The following is a 22347-nucleotide window of genomic DNA, read 5'->3' as shown; positions in this document are numbered from 1 at the left end:
TGCAAAGCATCCTACCATTAGTGGTGGATGGAAGAATTTCTTGATTATGCCTGAACAACTAACACACATGGTAAATCCCTGAGGGGCCATTGCAGAAGATTTCAGAAAGAAGAAATCTCTGGGTACTTGAATGAAGCAAGCAGGTTGATTCAACAGCTGGAGCTTGGAAAGTCCTCATCCCACCAGCCTGGACATCGTTCCATTGTCTTCTGCATGTTGAGGCTCATGAATGAGTTAATGCATGGAATATAGGCTATTCAGTTCACATCCCATTTGGGAATCCTCTTTATTGTTTTTTTAATCACTCCCAGATATTGCACCGCACATATGTTAGTCTTATACTTCAAGGAGGAGTGGGGCTTCAAACACAAATCAAAAATTGCCTGTGCCTGAGCAGGTTGCTACACAGTCTTCCTTTCATGGCCATGGCTGCATTGTGAGAATACTGCTTATTCATCATCACAGATTAATTTATATCACTTCAATCAGAATGGATCAAAGTGGTTTACGTACTTTGCATGGAACTGTGAGGTGTAATTAATTAATGTATGCAGAGGAGCTGTGCATAATTGCAAAGTATCATTATTTGTAGTATTGCAACAAACAGTTAACAAACATATCGAGCAACACGTAAAACCTATCTAAAAAATAAGCCTTTTAGAAAAAAGTATTGTAATTGTATCCATTGAACCAAACAGCTCCTTAACAACATACATGCAACCCCCAGTGAAGTGAGTGGAGTTACACAGGTATCACTAAAGTTGCAACAGACAATTTTATTTATAGTACAGAAACACCTAAAGGCCACAGCTGAGATCAGGGCCTTATTATACTAGGTGCTTTGCCTGCACAGTGTAAGGGACAATCCCTGCCCCCCAAAGCTTTCAATATGAACTGACAAGACAGAGACAGGATGGAAAGTGATTTGCCTGCAGTCACACACTAGGTGGATAGAAGGGCTGAGATCAGACCCCAGATTTTCTAACTCCCAGTCTAATCCATTAAGCCACAGCAAGGCCATATTGAGACATACCGCGCTGCAGCAGCACAGCTATACCAGATGCTCTGTTCAAGTAGCTATACCAGTAGCTCAGGGGTCTGAAATACTCACACCTCCATGCAACATAAGTTTTTCCAGCATAGGCTGTAGTGTAGACATAGCCTGAGACAGCACCAGCATTGTGCCAGTTGCTTTATGTTTAACTACAAGAATAAAGTTCTCTGTAACCACAAGGTTAGCAACTTTTGTTTTAAACGAAATTACATGATTATTACAGATTATTACATGACTGGAGGAGCTGGGCTTTAATAAAAACACCAAATATCACATGATTTGTGATAAAATCATGAGTTAGCAACTCTGTGAACAAAACGTGGGTGCAAATGTACAATAGGTAACAATGCTGCACTGTTGGCGAGATGGCCTAGGTGCTCTCATGGGTCCTTTCCACCTCTAAACACTATGAAGCTGTTTGACCTTCCTTAGTAAGCCTGTCATCTGATCTGTATGTCCCCTCTCTGCCCTCCACTCTAATTAGCTTCCTCAGAAAGGCTGCTAGCACTTTACTGTACAAGGACACGTTGTGCAGCACGCAGATAAAAGCCAGGTGCCATAACTCCAGCACTGACGTGTTTAATAACCACACCATTATCACAACAAAGCCAGACGCCCCGGTTGCAGATTGAATGTGTGTGTCCGCAAATTGTTTTAACAGAAAACAATAGCTCATTATGAGTGGTGTCCATTTTGAGATCTCTGCTGAAGTTCCCAAGGGTTACTGTAGGGCCATTAAAAACGCAGTCCTGCCCACACCTATGTATAATGTATTGCAACTGAGAGATGGTTTAAAATTGCAAACCACTGACTCAGAGTAGTATCAGCTTCAGGACTCTGGCAGCCCCTAACTAGGTTAGTCTGGGACCCAACCCCCCTCCCCCCTCCACACACACAGATACACTCAATTCACCAGCTGTGACATCACCCGTGATTGCCAGAACATCATTTTGAAGGGGTATTGTCCTGACACGACACTGTCAAAACTACTGTTCCCTGTGGTGTCCTGCTCATGGTTCCTTCCCACCCTCCCTGCATTCCAACTTATTTCATGTCACTGTACCACTGATTTAAATTGAACCATTTTCACCGAGATGAGGAAAAATGCCTTTCACTCACAGCACAAACTTCTGAAGGTATACTGCTGAAGAAGTGATGTGGTTTGCCTTATGGTGGAAATTGGTGAAAAGCCCATATTTGGCTGGTTTTATACTATGAGAGAACTTTACACACAGCTGTACTGATGGAAAATGACCACAGAGATTTACAGTGCAAAGTTTTGGATTCAAGCCCATTGTCAATCAGAATGGGGTGGATGCTAACTTTAAAAAAGTAGGGCCTGATTCTGCTACTCACACTTTCAGCAGTGGCTTTTCTCGGTGACAGACTGATCAGAGAGTAAGGCACCACTCAGCTTGAGCACGGGTGGCAGAGTTTGGCCCCTAATTATTTAATTAAACCCCCAAAGCACTTGATATGTATGAAGGAACAACGCTGAACTTGGCAAACAGGGAAAAACAAATCTGGTCATAATGACCAATAATCTCCAATGACAACCTTGTTTTTCTGAGAACTTCTCAACAGTTCCCTCTTTTTTGTTTTTTTGGGTTTTTTTGGTCACTGCTTATCAGAATTTGCATGGCTAATTAGTGGGTTAATTTAATTATGAGCAGCACTTCTGAACATCCTGAAGGGGGATCTGTGGAGGGCAACAGAATCTGTTCTTGAATTATGAAATTGCACACACTCACACATCTGGAAGCCATCGTGGAACAGATCACTGTCTTGTAAACACATGTTGAGTGTTGCAATATTGTACTAATCACTTCCAACCTGTCAAAGTTTGCAGGAGAATAGTGACTGGGAACATTTGGGATAATTTGTAACTTAGTGCCATCCGCTACTTCCCCCCACTTATCATGACATAATTAATAGCAAAATAATCTAAAGAATAGAACTTGGGTTAGTCAAGATCTTCGATGATAGGAGTGATTTTTCACTAAGGCCAATATCCAGCAAAAGCTGGGACCCAGCTACACAGCAGCATATCATGTGATTTTTAGATGAACTGAATCTCTAGCATGTGAGACGGACTGGTCTGAGTCCTCTACAAGTGGCATGCAGCTCTGATGCTGGCTTTCTGCATTGGGGTGGTGTTGTATCAACCAGGCAAGGTACTAACAAACTTCAAAAGGACTTTATTTTTAAAGTGGAAGCCTCTTTACCAAGTTGCTGCTGCACCCCCTGTAACTCTCACTCTACCTCCTCAACTCCTCCCCTCTCCTTCCTGTTTCCTGTCCTTTCAGACTCCCAACAGCCAGTGCTCCCAGTTCTAATCATCACAAGCAACATCTAAACACCACATTCCCTCCTCTCTTAAGAAACTCTCCCAATTAAAATAAACATTGTTGTTCTAACCACAGGAACAAATAGGAAACAAGACACTATACTATTGGCAGAAATATTACACTGAAACACTGTAGATACTACATAACATAGTCTCTAGTCCAGATGGGTGGTCGTCTGGGTCTGAGAGGCCGTCTCTCAAGCCCCAGTTCCAATGCAATGTCTTGTTGTGTTGATACTATTGTGAAGTCATCCAAGCAGACTGGGTGTTGGTATAATCTCCTCTTGGTGCATAGGCAGGTGCAAGATAAGAAGCATTCCATACCCGCCCTTCAGAAAGTCGATAGGTGTAAGGTCCCTTCTTCTCTATGATTTTAAGAGAAGCTGTGAATTTATGGTCCCCTTTGCATAAAAATCCAGGTTTTTGTATTCTAATGAAGGAACCACACTCAAACGTTGTTTCCTTAGCACCCCGCCGCTTGTCTGTGAAAGCCTTATACTTTGCTTGGTTCTGTTCAACTGTTTTTCCTCACCTCATCCTCGGCTGGGGCCTCAGGTTGTGCCTTTAACAATCCAGCAATGTTCAGTTTAGTATTCATCTGTTTCCCCATGCAGTAACTCTGCAGGTGATCTTTGCGTTGTGGCATGTCATGTAGCCCAGTATGCTTGCAAGAAATCAGTAGTGAAGGGTATCCACAGTCGCCCTTCCAGTTTAGCCATTTGCAAACTCTCTTTCAAACTTCTGTTAAACCGTTTGATTTCCCCATTGGCTTGAGGGTAATATAGGAATGACCTTCTGTGTAAAATGTTCCTCTCTGCTAGAAAAGTTTCAAACTCCAGGGAAGTAAATTGACTACCATTATCTGAAACCAGTTCTTTGGGGTTACCGTCCCTGCTAAAAACTGAAGAGAGGAACTTAATTACGGTAGCAGAAGAGATTTGCGATGTAAATGCTACCTCAGTCCATTTACTGAAATAGTCTATTAAAGTGATGGCATAACGACAGTCAATTGGAGCAGCATCAAAGGGTCCTACAATGTCAATCGCCACTTTTTCCCATGCAGATTCAGGAAAAGGAACAGGCTGTAATGGAGGGGTACATGTCACTGCTGTCTTATCATGCATTCGGCAAGTGACACAGGATTTTCTGAGTGCTTCAGTTTGAGAGTCCATCCCTGGCCACCAATACAGATCCCGTAGTCGTTGTTTGGTTCTGACAATTCCTTGATGAGTATCGTGTGCCAGGTGTATGAGTTTTAATTGTAATTCTTCTGGCACAAGTAGCCGGTGTGTACTTTGTAGACCACAGCCATCGAGCAAAGAAAGTTCATCCAGAACTCTAAAATAAGGCAGCAAAACTGGGTCAAAGTTTTTAGGGTTACTGGGCCATCTCTGTCAGAAATTCCCAGAGTTTTTGTTGAATTGGACACGCTGAACAAGCAGCTTGAAATTGTTCTCTTGTAACTGCAGTAAGAGTGTTTGTAATAAGTGTGACTACTACATCCTCATCCTCCAGTGGACTATCTGGTGAAGGCAAAGCCAGGCAAGAAAGGCAATCAGCTACCACATTTTTGTTTCCAGGCTTATATTCCAGTTCATAATTGAAAGAGAGTAGTCTTGCAGACCACCTAGCAATACGATATCCTGCTCTTCCCAGTCCTTTCGTGGTGAGCAACATCGTCAAAGGGCTGTGGTCTGTGCGCAACTTAAACGTGCGGCCCCACAGGTAAGTTCTCCACTTTTCAGTAGCCCAGACATAAGCAAGTGTTTCTTTTTCAACTGTAGAATATTTTCTCTCAGCATTACTTAGTGTCCTTGAAGCAAACGCAACAGTCCTCTCTGTGTTGTCCTCATGAAGTTGTGTGAGGACAGCCCCAAGTCCATAATCAGAAGCATCAGTAGTTACAACTGTGGGCAATGCAGGACTGAATAGTGCAAGTACTGGACTATGTACAGTCAAGTCTTTCATCATTTCGAAACTAGCTTGTGCATCCACTGTCCACACTAAGGTTGAACTTCTCCATAGTAATTCTTGTAATGGTTCAATGATGGAAGCATAATTGGGAATGAATTTTGCATACCAGGAGGTAAGACCCAAGAAGGGACGTAAGGTTTGCAAATCTGTTGGAGGAGGAGCATTTGAAATTGCCAGGATATGGTCTGAATCAGATTTTAGTCCAGCCTGTGAAATTGTATGCCCCAGAAAGGAGAGTTCAGTTTGTCATTTGCATTTGGACTTATTGAGCTTGAGGCCTGCTTTGTTGATGCAGTTTACTACAGACTGCAGGTTATCATCATGCTCCTCAGTAGTATTTCCAAACATGATAATATCATCCAAATAGCACTGAACTCCTGGTTGATTCTTCAGAATCAATTACATCATTTTTTGGAAGGCACTTGGGGCTGATGCGAGACCATATGGAACACATTTAAAACAAAATAGTCCCTGATGTGTAATAAATGCTACGAGGTCTCTGCTATCTTCATGCAACATAACCTGGTGGTATGCACTCTGCAAATCAAGAGTAGAAAACATCTTTGCTACACGGAGTTCTGCAAATACTTCTTCAATGTGAGGAAGAGGATGGCTGTCAATCACAATAGCTTTATTTGGCTCCCTTAAGTCCACACAAAGGTGAATGCCTCCACTGTTCTTCAGCGTCACTACTATAGGTGAAACCCATCCCGAGGACTTAATCTCTTCAATAATGTCCTTTTGAACAAGTTTTCTAAGTTCCTCTGAAACAGCTTCCCTGACTGAAAATGGTAAGTGCAGTAATTTCTGTCGTACAGGCATCACATTATTCCGCATTTTAACTTTATGCAGAAACCCATAAGCACAGCCGAGTTTCTCCTCAACCTGGTGTTGGGTCCCAGCTGAAACTGGTGTGTGTACCACAAGAGTGCTTTGCTGAGGAAGGTCAATTCATCCATTAACTACCCTGAGATTTAAAGCAGCCAATAAATCTCTGCCAAGGATCGGAGTGCCTTTGTGGACAACGTAGAACTCTGCAGTTACACAGCAATCACCAAAAGTAACTGTTGCTGGCAGGCAGCCATGTACTGGAATATGGTTTTTCAAATACCACACCAACTGAAGTTTGGGTTCAGTAAGAGGCACATCTTTAAAGTAATGCAAATAGATGGAATCAGGTAGTGTAGATACTGCTGAGCCACTGTCCAACATTAGCTGACTAGAGTGTGATTTGCCTGAGGGTATGGCGGAAACGTTTACAGTGCACATTATCTGTTCTGGAATATGTGCAGTAGTGGTTTTGTTCACACTCAGCACAGTAACATCTGGTATTGTAACTGCGTGCACCTGTTGATTGAACTGGCTACTGCGACATACTTTAGCAAAATGCCCAATCTTTTTGCAATGATTGCACTGAGCTACTTTTGCTGGACATCCTGTGTAGCTCGCAAGGTGTCGTGGGGATCCATAGCGAAAGCATGCTTTTACTGTATTTTGAATTTGCCGATTCAGTGGCTTTTCATTAGTTTTCCTCCTGCAATTGTTTGTCTGCGGCAATAGTGAACTTTTCTGCAAAGGAGTCACAGCCTGGACTGTGCCTCCTGTATCCCTGCTCATTATTTTGGCTTCAGCTGTAGCTGACTCAATCTGAGTAGCAATGGTTATTGCTTTTTCTAGTGTAAGTCGTGGTTCTAGAAGTAAGCGTTCTCTTACAGGAAACATGGTTGTTTTCTCAATGAGCTGGTCTCTAATCATCTCATCTGCCATATTCCCAAAGTCACAAGTTACAATCAGACTCCTCAGGGAAGCAATATACTGCATTATAGTCGCCCCTGGTTTCTGCTCACGCTGGCGAAATCTGTAGCGATTAGCTACTACATTCACTTTTGGCACAAAAAAGTTCTTTAATGCAGTGAGTGCAGTCTTATATTTATCATCTGCAAGGGGAAAAGTGTAAAATATACACTGCCCTTCTGCTCCAAGGCAGTAGATTAGCAGAGCATGCTTTCTTACTTCAGAAATCTCTGTAGCACTGATTGCAAGCAGTTAAGTCTCAAACATATGGATCCAGGCAGTAAAAGCAATTGGAGGCTCACCTGGGCTTTGCAGAAAGGGGGCAGGTGGGTTCAGAGGCAGAAGATCCATCCTCGTCGCCATAATGTTGTATCAACCAGGCAAGGTACTAACAAACTTCAAAAGGACTTTATTTTTAAAGTGGAAACCTTTTTACCAAGCTGCTGCTGCACCCTCTGTAACTCTCACTCTACCTCCTCAAATCCACCCCCCCTTCCTGTTTCCTGTCCTTTCAGACTCCCAACAGCCAGTGCTCCCAGTTCTAATAATCACAAGCAACATCTAAACACTAAAGGTGGATTTAATCCAATACAAAACAATCATTTTCTCTTAGGGAGACATACCTGGGGGAGTAGTGGGTGTTTGGACTCAGTGAAACAAAGAGGACTTTGTTGAGCCAGGATTGAGCACAGAAGGTGAAATTCACCCCACACAAGGCCAATGCACCATTTAAGTCCTGTTTAGGCCCAATTTTGAGTGCTTCAGTGGTGCAAAGGTCTTGTGGCTAGCCCTCTGCACAGGGCTGAGTTCCACCCAAGCAGACTAAGGAATTCAGGACTTGGCACTGTCAAAGAGGCTTCCTACCAGTATTTCTCACATGCTAGCGCACCAGTTCAACCAACAAAATATGTCTGCCTGGTACTCCAAGGAGCTCCAGTTCGTTGTTAATCCACTGCATACCTGTTTAACTCAAATCCCCATACAGTAATTAAACAGTTTTTTTTAAATGAATCATTACAATGTGATTTATGACTTTTGTGTAATTGTCAGAATTATTGTAGGTAATTAAAATACAAAGTGCATGCTGCCAGAGACTTCAGTCACTCTCTGCACTCTCATTAAAAATCAGGAGCTGACCAAATTAGAAATAGATTGGTTTGCACAAGTTCACAGGGAAAGCTAATTATGAAACTTATCCTTATGCACTCAGAACTCACATAGTCAGTCACACAAAGTCTTAAAGCGATAATACTATTGTACAATGTGAAATGGAGTGAGCAATATATGGTGGGAACAACTCTCATTATGCTGTGCAAAGCAACTTCATTTTGCATAGTAAGTATATGCCCAAACCCTTTGGAAAGCTTGATAATGGACATGAGAGAAGGGAATAAAGAGGCTTAGGGGAGAGAGAAAGACTATGCTTTCACATGAGATTTGAAAAGAGGTAGGAAAATGCAGGGAGGAGCAGAAGTTGCAGAGAAGAAGGCTCTCTCACCAACAGTGGCAAGCTGGAGAGAAAGAAACAGAGTGAGGAGAGTAGCAAGCAGAGCTGAGAGAGATGAAGTCTGTGAGGTTGGCTGAAACAAGTCCATAGGCATCTTTAAAAACAAGGAAGGGAGATTTGTACTGGACTGTGAAATGCATGAATAAACAAAGAAGTCAGCAGACGGCAGGGGTTGAAATGACACTAAAGCAGGCTGGGAATTTTTTGGCAAATTGTTTTCACATCAAAATATGTTGATTTCTCAGAACTGAAACTGTTTGCGGGAAAGGGTTTGTTTTGATTAATTTCTTGACTAGAAAAATTTTTGGAAAAAAAAGTTTAGAAATCGTTGAAAAGTCCAGTTTTTGATGTTTTTGAAACAAAAAATTTCAACTTCACAGTTCACGATGACTTTTCCTTTTGAAATTTGGGCTAATAATAGTATTTTTTAATGGTCCAGATTGAAACAAAATGTTCCTAAATTACCTAAACAAAATGTATCAATTAACCCAAACCATTTTTTTTCAGTTTTTTACAGGTTTGTGAAAATTTGAGATTTTGAATTTTCATCCTGATTTGGAATGGACATTTTTTTCCCCTAAATTTCTAATATTTTCCCAATATAGAAAAAAAAAACATTTCCCACCCAGATGTAGTTGTCACCTCTTGATGCATAAAATTCTGCATGTCCAGCTGTCTGGAGAGCAGGGACAAGAGGATACGGAGGCCAACATACAGATTTCAGCTGAGTTTAAGTCAAGAAATAAATTGTTGGTGAAATCATGGTCCCATTGACATCAGTGGCAAAACTCTCATTGACTTCAATGAGGACAGGATTTCTCCTCCATAAATTATAACGTGTCCTTAAAATTCCAGATGCAAATGGACATTTTCTCATTAGTGGTTATGCAAAAATTTGGTACTTGTGTTTTGGTACCAGTAAATGAGTCAGATTTATATGTAAACAGATTTATGATGTCACTAAACCAGGCACCTCTTGACAGGTTTTGCACTCTTTGCACAGCTAGAGCTGTCACTAAGTCTCTTATACATATCACCACTTGATCCAGGCTATAATGCCTCATACACTGGTGTGTTGAGCTTTAGGTTTATTGGTTGAGTTATCCTTAAGCTGAAAAAGACATCAGAGCTCCAAGATCAAGACTCACCCGGCGCTGTGTTAGAATAATAAGTGAGGACGTTTCAAAAATTATTTTATAAAGGAAAAGAGGAACTAACAAAATGCTGCTGGAGCTGAGGTTGAGTTGTGTTGGGTTCCTTACAGGATTCTGGGGCTTAGGGGTTGTGGAGAGAGAAAGAGAATATAGCTGAATGTATCCCACCTGATTTCTCCAGTCCAGATAAGTTCAATGAACTGCATTTATCAGCAGATCTTATCTATCAATTTATCTAACCTGTCATCTTGACACAGACAAGGACTTTTTGCTAATACACAACATGAAGCATAGACTCCACTCTAGGGTAAAGAATAGAATGCAAAATAGTACCCTTGCTTCCCAAAATACAAAACAAAACAAAAACCTGCCTTAGAGATCAGGTTCACAAATATTAAAAAACAAACAAAAAACAAAAACAAAAAAACCCCCTGTTCATTTCACATGAGTCTACCCACCCCCATCTTTCCCCTACAATCTGCCAGCACTCTTCATTTAAGGTCATACGGCAAATCAGATTTTCAAAACAAGATTTGGGAAAATGTGGATGAAATAAGAAATGGCCTACTAAACATTTTCCAAAAACCCAGTCAGAAGGGTTAACTTTGTTTTTTATTCCTTGTCCCTCTTAAAATTTCAATTTCCAAATGACATTGGAAAGCCCAAAATTTCCTAGATAAAAGAGGCATGAAGAAGCATCCAAACTTTTCACATTTATCCAAACCCTCTGAGGTTGCACTATGGCTTTAGACACCCACTGACATTTCCATCAACAGAAAAACAAAGGGAAAGTGAAACTTGTTTAACTTGTAAGTTAGGTTTTCCCCCTGACTGAAACACAGGCAGCTAAAGTTTCCCAGAACCCCCGCTCCTTCAGGGTAAATGCCAGGTAGGGATCAAAAGCACGCAGTGCATGCTGACAAAAAGGATCTTGCTTATTGTAACAACACTTTCTCCACCTCTATCTATCTCCCTTTTCTTGAGAACGCAGTTTTACACTTGTCCTTCATACAAATAACCCGAGGGTGAGAATTATTCAGAAGGCTTGTGTTTGACACCCCATCTGTTCATTTCTGACAGCGATATATAATGTAAGGCTATAAAAACTTGAAAAATAATGCAACATAAAAAGGGATTGACTCGGCTCCAAGAGGCCATAAACGGTAACAAATACCATTGTATGATTTATTTCATGCTGTAATCTTTACAGTAAGTCATCTTTCAGACATTTCCATGTGACAGGTTTTAATAATATTAATGCCCAGAGCAATCCAAATCATCGCCAATAGACATATTTATCAAGCTGCCAATCCAAGTAAATGAAATTCTATAAGCAATAATGTAACATGTTTAAAGGAAGCTAATAAAACAAGTCAGCAGAGAAATATTACTTCAAAGTATTCTCTCTCTAATCCGGCCCTGGATGTTATACAGCCAAAATGCAAATCTTTCCCCTATGTGATTTATTGCTCCAAAAATACCAGTGACCTTTTCGTGAGCTCCTGCACAGCCCCTCACACACATTCATAAAGATCGCGATGCATTCTGCCAGATTAGCTGAATGCTGGAGCGCTTACCATTATTGCTTTGTTTTGCCTTGCCTTTGGATTGAGATGTGATGGGTAGCATCAAAGAATATGATTTTACATCTTTAAGATTTATTAAAAACTGACAAGCCCTAACGTAGGCTTCGCAGCTCAGCAGGTATTTAGGAACAATTATCCAGATGCTAGATAAGTTTCAATTAAAGAGGAACTAAAATTTGGTTTTTTTAACCTGGTTTTCCCTTTCATCTAATTCAGTTTTTATTAATCCTTTGTTTGGCTAAACGATCTCCCATCCAGGACAAAAAGGAGCCTAAGACAGCACAATCAAGAAGCAATATGGGATCTTATGCACAAACACTCTTTAGTACCTATCTAGAAATAGAGCAGGAATGAAAAACAAGAGTCATCAACTCAGCAAAAAATACACCATTAAATTTGTCATGCCTATAGGCAAGAACATGTGGAAAAACCATGTCTAGTAAAGGAAATGTATTGATGGAAGGACTCATAAGTGTCTCAGGATCCTAACAGGTTTTTATTCTTTCACTTATAGCCCAGCTTTATAGAATTTCTTTTGTGAAATGGTACCAGTTAAGTTAATTTCCGGGATATAAAGACCCACTTCCTGGTGATCTATTTTGGGTGAAAAAATGTGTATGTGTGTGTGTGTGTATGTATTTGAATTTTGTATGTGTAGTTTGTGAGAAGAAATAATTAATCAGAGCTCGGCATGCAACCAAAAATCTATGCATGGCCTGGGCCCGGTGGGTGTTTGAGGTCTAGTAACCCTGCCCTGTTCCCTCCAGCTGGACCTCCTTGAAATTTTCTGAATTTCAGGTTCTTGATGAAATTTTAAATTGAAATACATTTTTTTGACAAAGAACCCACTGTCGACAAATATAGACACAAGTGTTTTGTCAAAAAAATTGAGTGAAAACTTTAAGCTAGTGAAAACTTTTCGTGCAGTGAAAAAGTTTGCTGATTGACATTTCAAAAGTTCTGAAACTTTATTAACATATTTTGAAAATTCCTGGGTTTTTGGGGGGGGCAGAGGGGTACCTACTCTACCTTCTCTCTCACACACTCCTTAGATGGAGTCTATTTTAGTTGTATCTGAGCACCCTTTTTATAGAGTGCTTAAAACTAAGTGCCTTAAAAGTCCCCAACTCCCTGTAACCTTCCTAAACAAGGGGTCATGTGATCTCTAAGTTCTTGTCTATGGAAGGGAATAGAGCCATTTGTAACTGAACTGGTTTAAGCATGAACAGTTCCGTAGATTTACACTAACTAGAATGAATTGGTTTAAGATCCTTTGCCTATTCCCTAAATATTGCACTGTCCCTAAATCATTTCAACTGCAATGCCCTCTTGGCATCCATCCTAAAGTTCTCACCATAGCTCCCAGAAGTGGTGCATCTTGAAGATTTTGAACAGCCTCTTGTACACAATGTGAACCAGTGCAGTTAGTCTGTGTCCATATATGCGCTGCAATAGTTCAAGACGAAGTGGCTTCTAATGCTGCAGCAGCAGAGCATACTCCAAATGGTATTAAGCCAGTTTGGAAAACTTTTGGAGCACTTCTGTGCATGAACACAAGGGCTGGGATTTCAAAGGAGCATCTGAGAGCTAAGTACCCAGCTCCCACTGAAGATCACTGGGAGCTGGGCTCCTAAATTTCCATAGATCCTCTTTTAAAATCCCAATGGAGGTGCAAAGGATCCCTAGTTCGATGACATTTCAATTTGTCAAGAAGGGTTTTGGTCCAGGGCTCAAGCCAGGGAGACACATTCTACTGCTTAGTGGTCAGGGCAATGGCCTGGGATGTGGGAAACCCAGGCTTAAATCCCTGCTTTGCTGCATTTGGGGTCCAGAGCAGGGATATAAACATGGGCTGTGCACATTGCAGGCCACTGCCCTAACCTAACCTCTGTGCTATGGAGTGTGATAGTCATCCTCTCACTAGAGAGCCCAGGATGGAAATGCTCAGGCATGTTCACTCAATTCCACTGTTGCAAAACATGCACAAAGTTTTGTTTCATTCCATGCAGAACAAAACCAAATGTTGAAACCTGGAAAGTGACTTTAACAATGTACGGGGTGAGTACGGTAGTGCCCCTGCAGGGGAGGCAGCCACACCCGGAGGGGGTGGTTTGCTTGCAGTTGGTCCTGGCCACTCACTCAGCACTCACTAGTGGGTCCAAATAGCTGCATGTACACTGCAGTGTCATACCCTAGTACATTACCTCAGCTGGCATGCTAAAGCTAGTGAGAGTAGTTAGTGGTGGCAGCCGCTAGAGAAGGGCATGCCTGGCCCTCCAAGGAGTCGAGGTCATACACTTGTGGAATATTAGACAATAGAAACTGAATGAAGAATGGAAAAGACTTCATTTGGCCCCGTTGTCATTTCTGAGAATAAGGACGTGAACCAAAGAAGAAAAGAAGTTACCGAAGCACGGAATTGTTGTGCTCTGGACAATTCTACCTAGCAGAGTGTGTATCCGCTTTGTGAGTTTGGGCACATCACTTCCCCTCTCTGTGCTCCCCTCCCTTTGGGCTTGTCTTCGCTACAGAGCCTTCTCTGGCATAGCTATGCCAGCAGATCCCGCTAGTGGAGACGCAGCTTAAGCAGACTGAAGTTCTTCTCCCAGCATAACCACACCACCTCCCCGAATGACGTTAGCTAAGATGACAGAAGCATTCTTCTGTTGACATAGCTGGGTCTACACCAGAGGTTTCACCAGTATTGCTCTGTTGGCTAGGGGTATGCTTTTTTCCCATTCACAGATGACGTAGCTATGCCAGCAAAACTATGTCACATAATCTGAGACTTTGGCTGTCTTCTCCATTTAGACTGTGAGCTCTTTTAAAAAGAGACTGTCTCTTACTATGTATTTACACAGTGCCTCCTGATCTCAATAGGAGCCTCTAGGCACTATTATAATGCCCATAATAAGTACTACTACTAACTGTAACATTGTAAAATGTTCTCCCATGGGAAGCAGTAGAAGTCCAATCCCTGGTGGCATTAAATCTAGACATCCGAAAACCTTGTGTAGGGTACAATGATAACTTGGCTGGATGGGACATCACTGCCTCTTTTGTGATTTGATGGTGGGCGAGAATCTTGATGGGGAAGGGAATTATGTATTTGCGTATTTGGCTGCATCTTCAGGAAATTACAGAACATCTCCTAGTAAAATTTGTGTTCCTTTTCGTTAAGCGGCAGCAAAGATATCAACGAAAAAACAAATAAATAAGAAATTCCTAATCCCCAAGGTGTAATGCCAGAGTATGGAAACTCACTTTTCTTGAATACCTCCCTCTGGCATAATTGACTTTTCATGCACATTTTAAAAATGATATTTCAGCAGGTTGTGAGGGCTCTTTTTTTTTTTTTTTTTGTAAATTATGTTGTGGGATGTAAGGGGAAAAGAGACGTGTTATAAATTAATTGTGTTTTCACTTATATTTAACGAGTCAGCACAGTCTAACAGCGTGTGTGCATGTGTTTACTATGCAGTTCCAATATTTACAACTGACCTAACTGGTTGTAGAGCAGGAGCAATGAACAACGTTTTATTGTTCTGATCCTATGTAAGTGCTGGGGACAGCTGCTCAGCTGCAAAGCTACCCAGAGGAGACCCTGGAGTTTTTATTATGCCAATGCTTGTCTTTGCTGTCAAAACATAGAAAAGGATTGTGTGTGAGGGTGGTGGGGGTGGTATTTATTAAGATTTGTTTTCTTCAGGTCTCTGGTGTTCATGAGCTGTTAACAGACTTAGATCTCGAGCCTTTGTAGAAGGAAGGTGACAAACATTGTGTGACGATATCTGATTAAAATATGACCATGTAGATCGTTGTTGCTACCACTGTTATATAATTGCAACAAATCTTATACAAAAAGTGTGTCTAGTAAGATGTCAATAGAAAAGTTATGATTTGCTGAAAATTATTATAGTGTCACTGTGCATCTCTCAGGGTCACAACTGAGAATATCAAATTCAGGACAAACTGCTGAGAAATAGGATAGACACACCCCAAAACTGGTGGTTATTCTCCCATCAGATATACCAAACCAGCAACAAAAGTAAACTTTGATTTCACCACACTGGCTAACAAGAAGTCAGGAAAGCAGTCTCCTTAGGCATTCCAGTCCTGGATTCAACACTCAGACACTAGACTTAAAGATGAGTGGTTATTTAAAACCAGTTTCATCAAACAAAATGATTCTTCTGATTCCAAAAGACCAGTTACATATCCAGGTCAATATATAACTCAGATCTTACCCAATAATCACACTGTTGCCAATCCTTTACTATCTAAAATCTAAAGGTTTAAGAAAGAAAGAACGAAAGTTAAAATTGGTTAAAGGAATCAAATACATACAGTAATTGCAAAGTTCTTGGTTCAGGCTTGTAGCAGTGATGGAATAAACTGCTGGTTTGTTAAGTCTGTGGGTGCTTCCAAATCACTGGAAGGTCCTTGATCCCTTGGCTAGAATGCTCCCATTAGTGTCAGTCCATAGTCCAGAGATTTGAGCAGGAAAGAGGCAAAATTGAGGTGTTTCCAGGGCCTTTTATAGCTTCTCTCAAGTGAAGGGAAACCCATTGTTGTCACTGAGGAAAATTACAGGTGACAAGATGGTGTTTGGAGTCACATGGGCAAGTCACATTTCCATGCGTGATTTTGCTTAGTCATAGCAGGAAAGTACATTAAGTGTAGATGGGCGTCTTCCATTGTGAGTTAAGTATTCTTTAACGGGCCATTCACTTGAATAGTTTCTTCACAATGTGCTGGCTAAATACCTTATCGGTGCTACCCAGAAGCAAACAATACATGCATAATCATAGCATAATCATATTAAGCAAATCATAAGTTTTCCATTGACACCTTACTTGACACACTTTGTATAAGATTTGTTGCAATTATATAACGGTGATAACAACAATGATCTACATGGTCATATTTTAATAAGATAACATCACATGTTGGTTGTATGTTCCTCCTCAGCCAAGATCTTGTGCACTCCCCACAAGTCCTTGTATAACAACTCTTGCCAATATGTGCTTCATCCCCCTCTAGTGCATGGTTCATCACAGTATAACAGCCAACTACTGCTGCCAGCTATGTATCAGATAGTGATTCCCCTTACTTGGCTGAGCAGCACCTTACACAATAAGTAGTCCCACTGAAGGTCAGTAGGGATGCTTGGGAAGGTAAGTACTACTCAATGTGAGTAAGAGGTAGCACAATCTATCTTAACTGGAGTGACTCCTTTAGTCCCTGCAGGAGAGGTCTCTAGTGTGGTGCCCAGGTTCAAACTCTACTGATGACCATATATCCAGTGGAGACAGCTGGAGGAATTTAGACTGTGAAACCTGGCAGTACTGCCACCACTATGGTCAGCAGACTGATTCAGGCTGGTGCTTAGGCTAGACAAGTGGGACTGCTGTCAGGGGGTTCTCTGGGATTCAAGGCCATTCAACTTTATATCATCCTTTTCCCATGATGCACCAGAGTCCAGATTTGCTAAATCTTCCAGGCATGCAAGCACTTTTTTGTCAGGTGCTGAGTTCAGAATGCCTGGCTCCTTGCAGAATTGAGCCCTTCGAGGAAAGTATGGGTTGATGGACTGAGAAGCTGGATGTGTATAGGGCTGAACTGAGCTTCTGCGAGGCCATTCAATTAATCAAAGCAGGGAGGAGCCATTAAACCATCTTTTGCAATCAAAACCAGTAGCAATGCCACAAGAAGTAGTAGGTGCAAAGGGTTTTTAGTTCCATCCTGAAAGAAAACACCCTGCCATTCTCATCTCTCACACAAATATTCACTGCAGCAGCAAGACCAAGAAGAGTTCTGAATTTCTTACCTGGGAGTGATACCTGAAATAGGAAGAACCCCAAGAGACATCGACTTTACTGGCTCTCGGTCTGGAAGGTACAGTGTTTCTTGGGGAATCTTCAGCTTGTCTGAAAACAAAGGCAGTGAAAAGGAACTTGCCCCTCTATATATCCCTTGGTTGTATTTATATACTGATTGCAAGCGGCTACCGTGCCATAGGAGAGTTCTGCAGGGGCTTAAAAATGCTTGACAATGGGGCTTTGGGTAATTGCTTAGCCAAACAACCACACAGCTAATAAAGCATGCTATTATATTATGGTGCATATGTATAGTATGTACATGATAGCCTTTAAGTGACTAATACTACATAGGACTCATGGTTTCATTCCAAAGGGCTGTTCAAATAAATCTTTTTGTTTGTGGTTTTTAGGGGATTCATATAAACCAAAAAACTAAAAGTAAAACTCACTCAAAACTGCCAAGTTTTGCCCTCCAAAACAGGTGACTCTCCCATTTATCCTTTGGTAATGCAAACTCCAAGCTATATACCATTGGGTTAAATCGGACTTTTCCAGTGTCTTTGGTAGTTGTCTTATTCAGTGAAAGGTGAATACCTTTACCATGCACTAAGGGCTTGTCTGTGTGGGGACACTCAGGAAAAGTAATCCAAATTAACAAAGGTGTGAATTTAAAGTGGATTTGTTAAACCCCATGTGGGCGTGCTCGTTCAGAATTAAAGGGGCCTTAACTCAGGGCTTGTCTATACCGTAACTCAGTGTGAACTGTGGGAGTATGAATTGCAGAAAACACCAAAGTGTTGCACTCTGCTTCACGTGAACACTGCTGGTGTGAACTAAAAGGTACACTGTTTGTCATAATAAAGTCCTGTCTGAAAGAGGACTGCATTAACTGGTAATTATGGGGTATTGGCCATGTATATGGCTGTCATGTGCATACTATATGCTATAGTATAGTTTGAAGGAGGACTACGTTAACATGAACAAGGTACCTTTCAGTTCGCCCCAACTGCATCCACCTGGGGCAGTTAGAGCACAGCTCTTCAGTGCACTCTGCCATTCACACCCCTCCAGTTCACACTATGGAGCTGTATAGCCGTAGCCTGCTCAGTTTAGTTTAATTCACTTCCAAGGTGAAATAAAATCAACCAAATTAAGGCCACTTTATAATTCTGCATCAAACTGTCCACATGGATTTAAATAGGTTTAGATTTAGTTCAACTAATTCATTTTAAAGGTAATTCAGATTAACTTTCTTGAGGCTTGGTCTACACTAAAAAGTTATAACTGCATAGTTATGTTGATCAGGGGTGTGGGAAAAAACCACACCCCGGACTGACATCGCTATACCAACACAATCCCCTGTGTAAACACAACTATCTCTATGAAAGATGACTTCCATCAGCACAGCTAACTTCATTTGGGGAGGTGGTGTTCCTGCACCAACAAAAAAAATTTAAGTTAGGCCAGTATAATCTCCATGTAGACATATCTTTACTGTCCCCATGTAGACAAGCCCTTAGGTCCTATGGTATAACACACACTTGCACAGCCTGTTATACCTGGGTGTTCAACTGCATTTTGTGGGAAGAGAGTGGGGGATGCTCTTTATGTGTGAGTTACGCTTAGATTAGAGAAAAGCTCCAGACAATCTCTTCCTCCTGATTAGAAATAAAAGTCATAGAGGGAAGAGCGAATTTGTCTTAGGCATTATATGGACCCCATTACTCACGCAATTGTCTGATCATCTCATAGTCTTGAACCTTTTTATCCTCACAGCACTCTGTGAAAAAAGGCAGTGTTATTACATCCATTTTACAGATGGAGAGGTGAGGCACAGAGAGATGAAGTGAATTGTCCAGTGTCACACAGGGAGTCAGCAGTTGATCAGGGAAATTAACCTAGGCCTCCCAAGTAACAGACTAGCACCCTAACCACTGGAGTATCATTTCTCTGAATAAACTGATGTTCCATCTAATCCTCTCTTGGCCAAATCCTGAGGTCCTTCCTGCTGAGTAACAACTGTGCAAAGGTCTCAGGATTTGGCCCACTGCTTCTCAGGCTTTGGCTACACTTGCATTTCAAGCGCTGCGCGCAGCGCGCTTGGCGCGTGTGTAGCAGTCAGCGCCGCCAGCGAAAAAAAAAACCTCTGTCCGCCCACCCCCTTCCCCTCCTGTGGGGAGCGCGCTGGCGCTCGCTCGGCGCGGGCTTTGACTGCACTGGCGCGCTTACGCGCGCCGCGCTGCGCGCAGAGGAGGTGTGTGTCACACCCACACAGTGCCTGCACCCAAATTGCATTGCCAAGCCCAGAGTCTCTTTCTTGCCGCCTGCCTTTCCACTCTGCATTCCTATCACTGTCGGAGCCGGACAGGAGGCTCAGCAAAGATCTCTACGTTACGTGTGTCCAAACATGTCCCATGTGTGTATGTGGGTGGAACTTGGACTGAAGAGGCATTCAGACCCACATATCTCTTCATCGCACAGTCTGACAGAGGAAACCTATCACACGCCCTTTATTTCCTTCTGATGTTGTAACTCTTCCCAAATTGTTCTAATCCAACTGAAAAGTCTCATGAGTTAAAACATACACCTGGCAGAAAAAGGACATTTTTTTCCCCATGAGCCATTTGTCAACTTTAATAAGTAGCAATTGTACCACACAGGTGTGTTAGAAGCAGGTGCATTTACTCCTGGTAACAAGATAGCTCTATCTACCATTCTACCCACCTCTATTTACTTACAGTGTCCTGTCTCAGTTTATCCAAGTGACTGATATTTCCTTATCTGGGGATTTGTTTTCTAGGAGGTGGGTGGGAAAAAAAACAGCTCTCTGAGGGCACAGCATGCAGCTGTCAGCCTTTACAGGAGATCAGGCTTAATAAAAGTATGGTAAGCCAAGACAGATATGGTATAAAAACAGCCTAACTAGCTTCAGGAGAAACAGTCATCTGAGAAATCTCTGAGTCTGAGAAAGGATGGTTTTCAGGTTAAGGCATTTGACTGTAAGTCAGGAGATTTGGGTTCAGTTGCTGGCTTTGCCACAGACTCCCTGTGTAATTCACATAAGGCCAGATTCTCAACTGATATAAATCAGGGCCCTTGACTTTCAAGGTGGTAAGGCTGAATTTTGTCATCTAAGAGTTTGAGCTGGGATTTTCAAAAATGCCTGACGACCTTCTTTAAGCACCAAGGGATTTTTGAAAATCTCATCAGGTGCTGGTTTACATCTGTAGATGACAAAATGCACTTAAAAATCTGGTCCTAAGTGGCTTATGAGCACAAGATCTATTAACTTAAGTTACTTAGGGATTATCTATATGTGGATATTTATTGATATTACTATATATATACACAGACGCTCCCCAACTTACGCAAGTGTTCCGTTCCGGAACGCCTGCGTAACTTGAATTTTGCATAAGTCGGGAACGTATACCCAACCATTACACACACACACACACACACACACACCACCTTTCTAGCTTACAGAATTTACAGAACTTTTTCCGTAAGTGCGGATTTGTGTAAGTCAGGTTTGCGTAACCCGGGGAGCATCTGTATATTGTGACAAAGTTCCTCCTCTACTTTAGTGGGTCCTGCGCTTATTGGCAGATTTTCTCACCTCAGTGATCTTCCCCACAGTCTGGATCAACTCCTCCTGTGTCTGATCAGGAGTTGGGAGGTTTGGGGGGAACCCGGGCCCGCCCTCTACTCCAGGTTCCAGCCCAGGGCCCTGTGGATTGCAGCTGTCTATAGTGCCTCTTGTAACAGCTGCATGACAGCTACAACTCCCTGGGCTACTTCCCCATGGCCTCCTCCAAACACCTTCTTTATCCTCACCACAGGACCTTCCTCCTGGTGTCTGATAAGGCTTGTACTCCTCAGTCCTCCAGCAGCACACCCTTTCACTCTCAGCTCCTTGCACCTCTTGCTCCCAGCTCCTCACACGCACTTCCTCTCCTCTGGCTCCTCCTTGACTGACCGGTGTGTGCTCCTTTTTAAACCCAGGTGCCCTGATTAGCCTGCCTTGATTGGCTGCAGGTGATCTAATCAGCCTGTCTGCCTTAATTGGTTCTAGCAGGTTCCTGATTACTCTAGTGCAGCCCCTGCTCTGGTCACTCAGGGAACAGAAAACTACTCATCCAGTGACCAGTATATTTGCCCTCTACCAGACTCCTGTACCCCACTGGTCTGGGTCTGTCGCAATATATATATATTGTATAATTATACAAGTATAACTATAGCTGTAGATTCAACTATAGTGAGATAATTATTGCAATGCTGATAAATTTCCTGGTGTAGACAAGCTCTAGGCATGTTTGAAAATCTCAGGCCTTGTCTACACTTAGGAGGGTTTGCCGGCATAGATATACTAGTAGACCTATATTGACCACACCTCCCAGTGGAGACACAGCTTATACCAACAAAAGAATTTGATTGAACTCGTTCTCCAAATGGAATAAGCCAAACCGGAAAAAGGACTCTTTTCAACATAACTGTCTACACTAGGGCTTTTGCCAGCATTGCTATGTTGGTTGGCATGCGATTTTTTTCACATCCCTAGCTATGCCAACATAGCTATTCCAGTAAAACTTTCTAGTGTGGACCAGGCCTCAAAACTACTCGAGATGTACGTGGTCTCTAGATAGAGGCTTCAGGCTGGCTCCCTTCTTAAAAATACTATGGCAGCCCCAGATGGCGGAAGGTTATGTTTTATTACCAATAGCTATTGGCAAGATTTAGGTATTTTGCGGATATGGCAGGAATAGCCCTTGTGTCTGATTTTAACAGATTGCCCTTGCTTTTCACAGCCATGTGTATGCCAGTTAAATGCTGACACTGTATGTCATGCACAGTGGGAAAGCTTTTGGCTACTTTAACTGAAGTTCAATTCTCTTAGGTTCCTGCATTCATTTGAAGATTAATGAAAATGAATCATATCCTTAGCTGGTGTAAAATCAGACTAATTTCATTGAAAACAATGGAGAGGGGCTGATTTACACCAGCTGGGGATCTGGCTCATGATTCCTTATCTCACTTCGGCTGACAGTGGAACTAGAGGCAGCTAGGACATTATGTACTGATTAAGCTGCATTACTTCTTTTGTCACAGACC

General features: G+C 42.0%; 1 protein-coding gene across 5 annotated transcripts in view; it reads right to left on the bottom strand.

Moving 5' to 3' along the window:
* The window catches only part of KCNU1 (potassium calcium-activated channel subfamily U member 1), an 87493-nt gene that overhangs the window by 36615 nt on the left and 28531 nt on the right, over window positions 1-22347 (bottom strand). For all 5 annotated transcript variants that reach the window (XM_039521219.1, XM_039521220.1, XM_039521221.1 and 2 more), the window contains exons 19-20: window positions 18968-19018; window positions 17247-17346 (exon numbers count right to left, since the gene is read on the bottom strand). In XM_039521219.1, the coding sequence (XP_039377153.1) occupies window positions 17247-17346; window positions 18968-19018 (151 nt within the window). The remainder of the gene's footprint in view (window positions 1-17246; window positions 17347-18967; window positions 19019-22347) is intronic.

The sequence above is a fragment of the Mauremys reevesii genome, linkage group 2, assembly GCF_016161935.1.
Source record: "Mauremys reevesii isolate NIE-2019 linkage group 2, ASM1616193v1, whole genome shotgun sequence".
Classification (NCBI taxonomy): Eukaryota; Metazoa; Chordata; order Testudines; family Geoemydidae; genus Mauremys; species Mauremys reevesii.
Note: the sequence above shows the minus strand (reverse complement) of the source record. Positions and strands in the feature narration are given on the sequence as shown.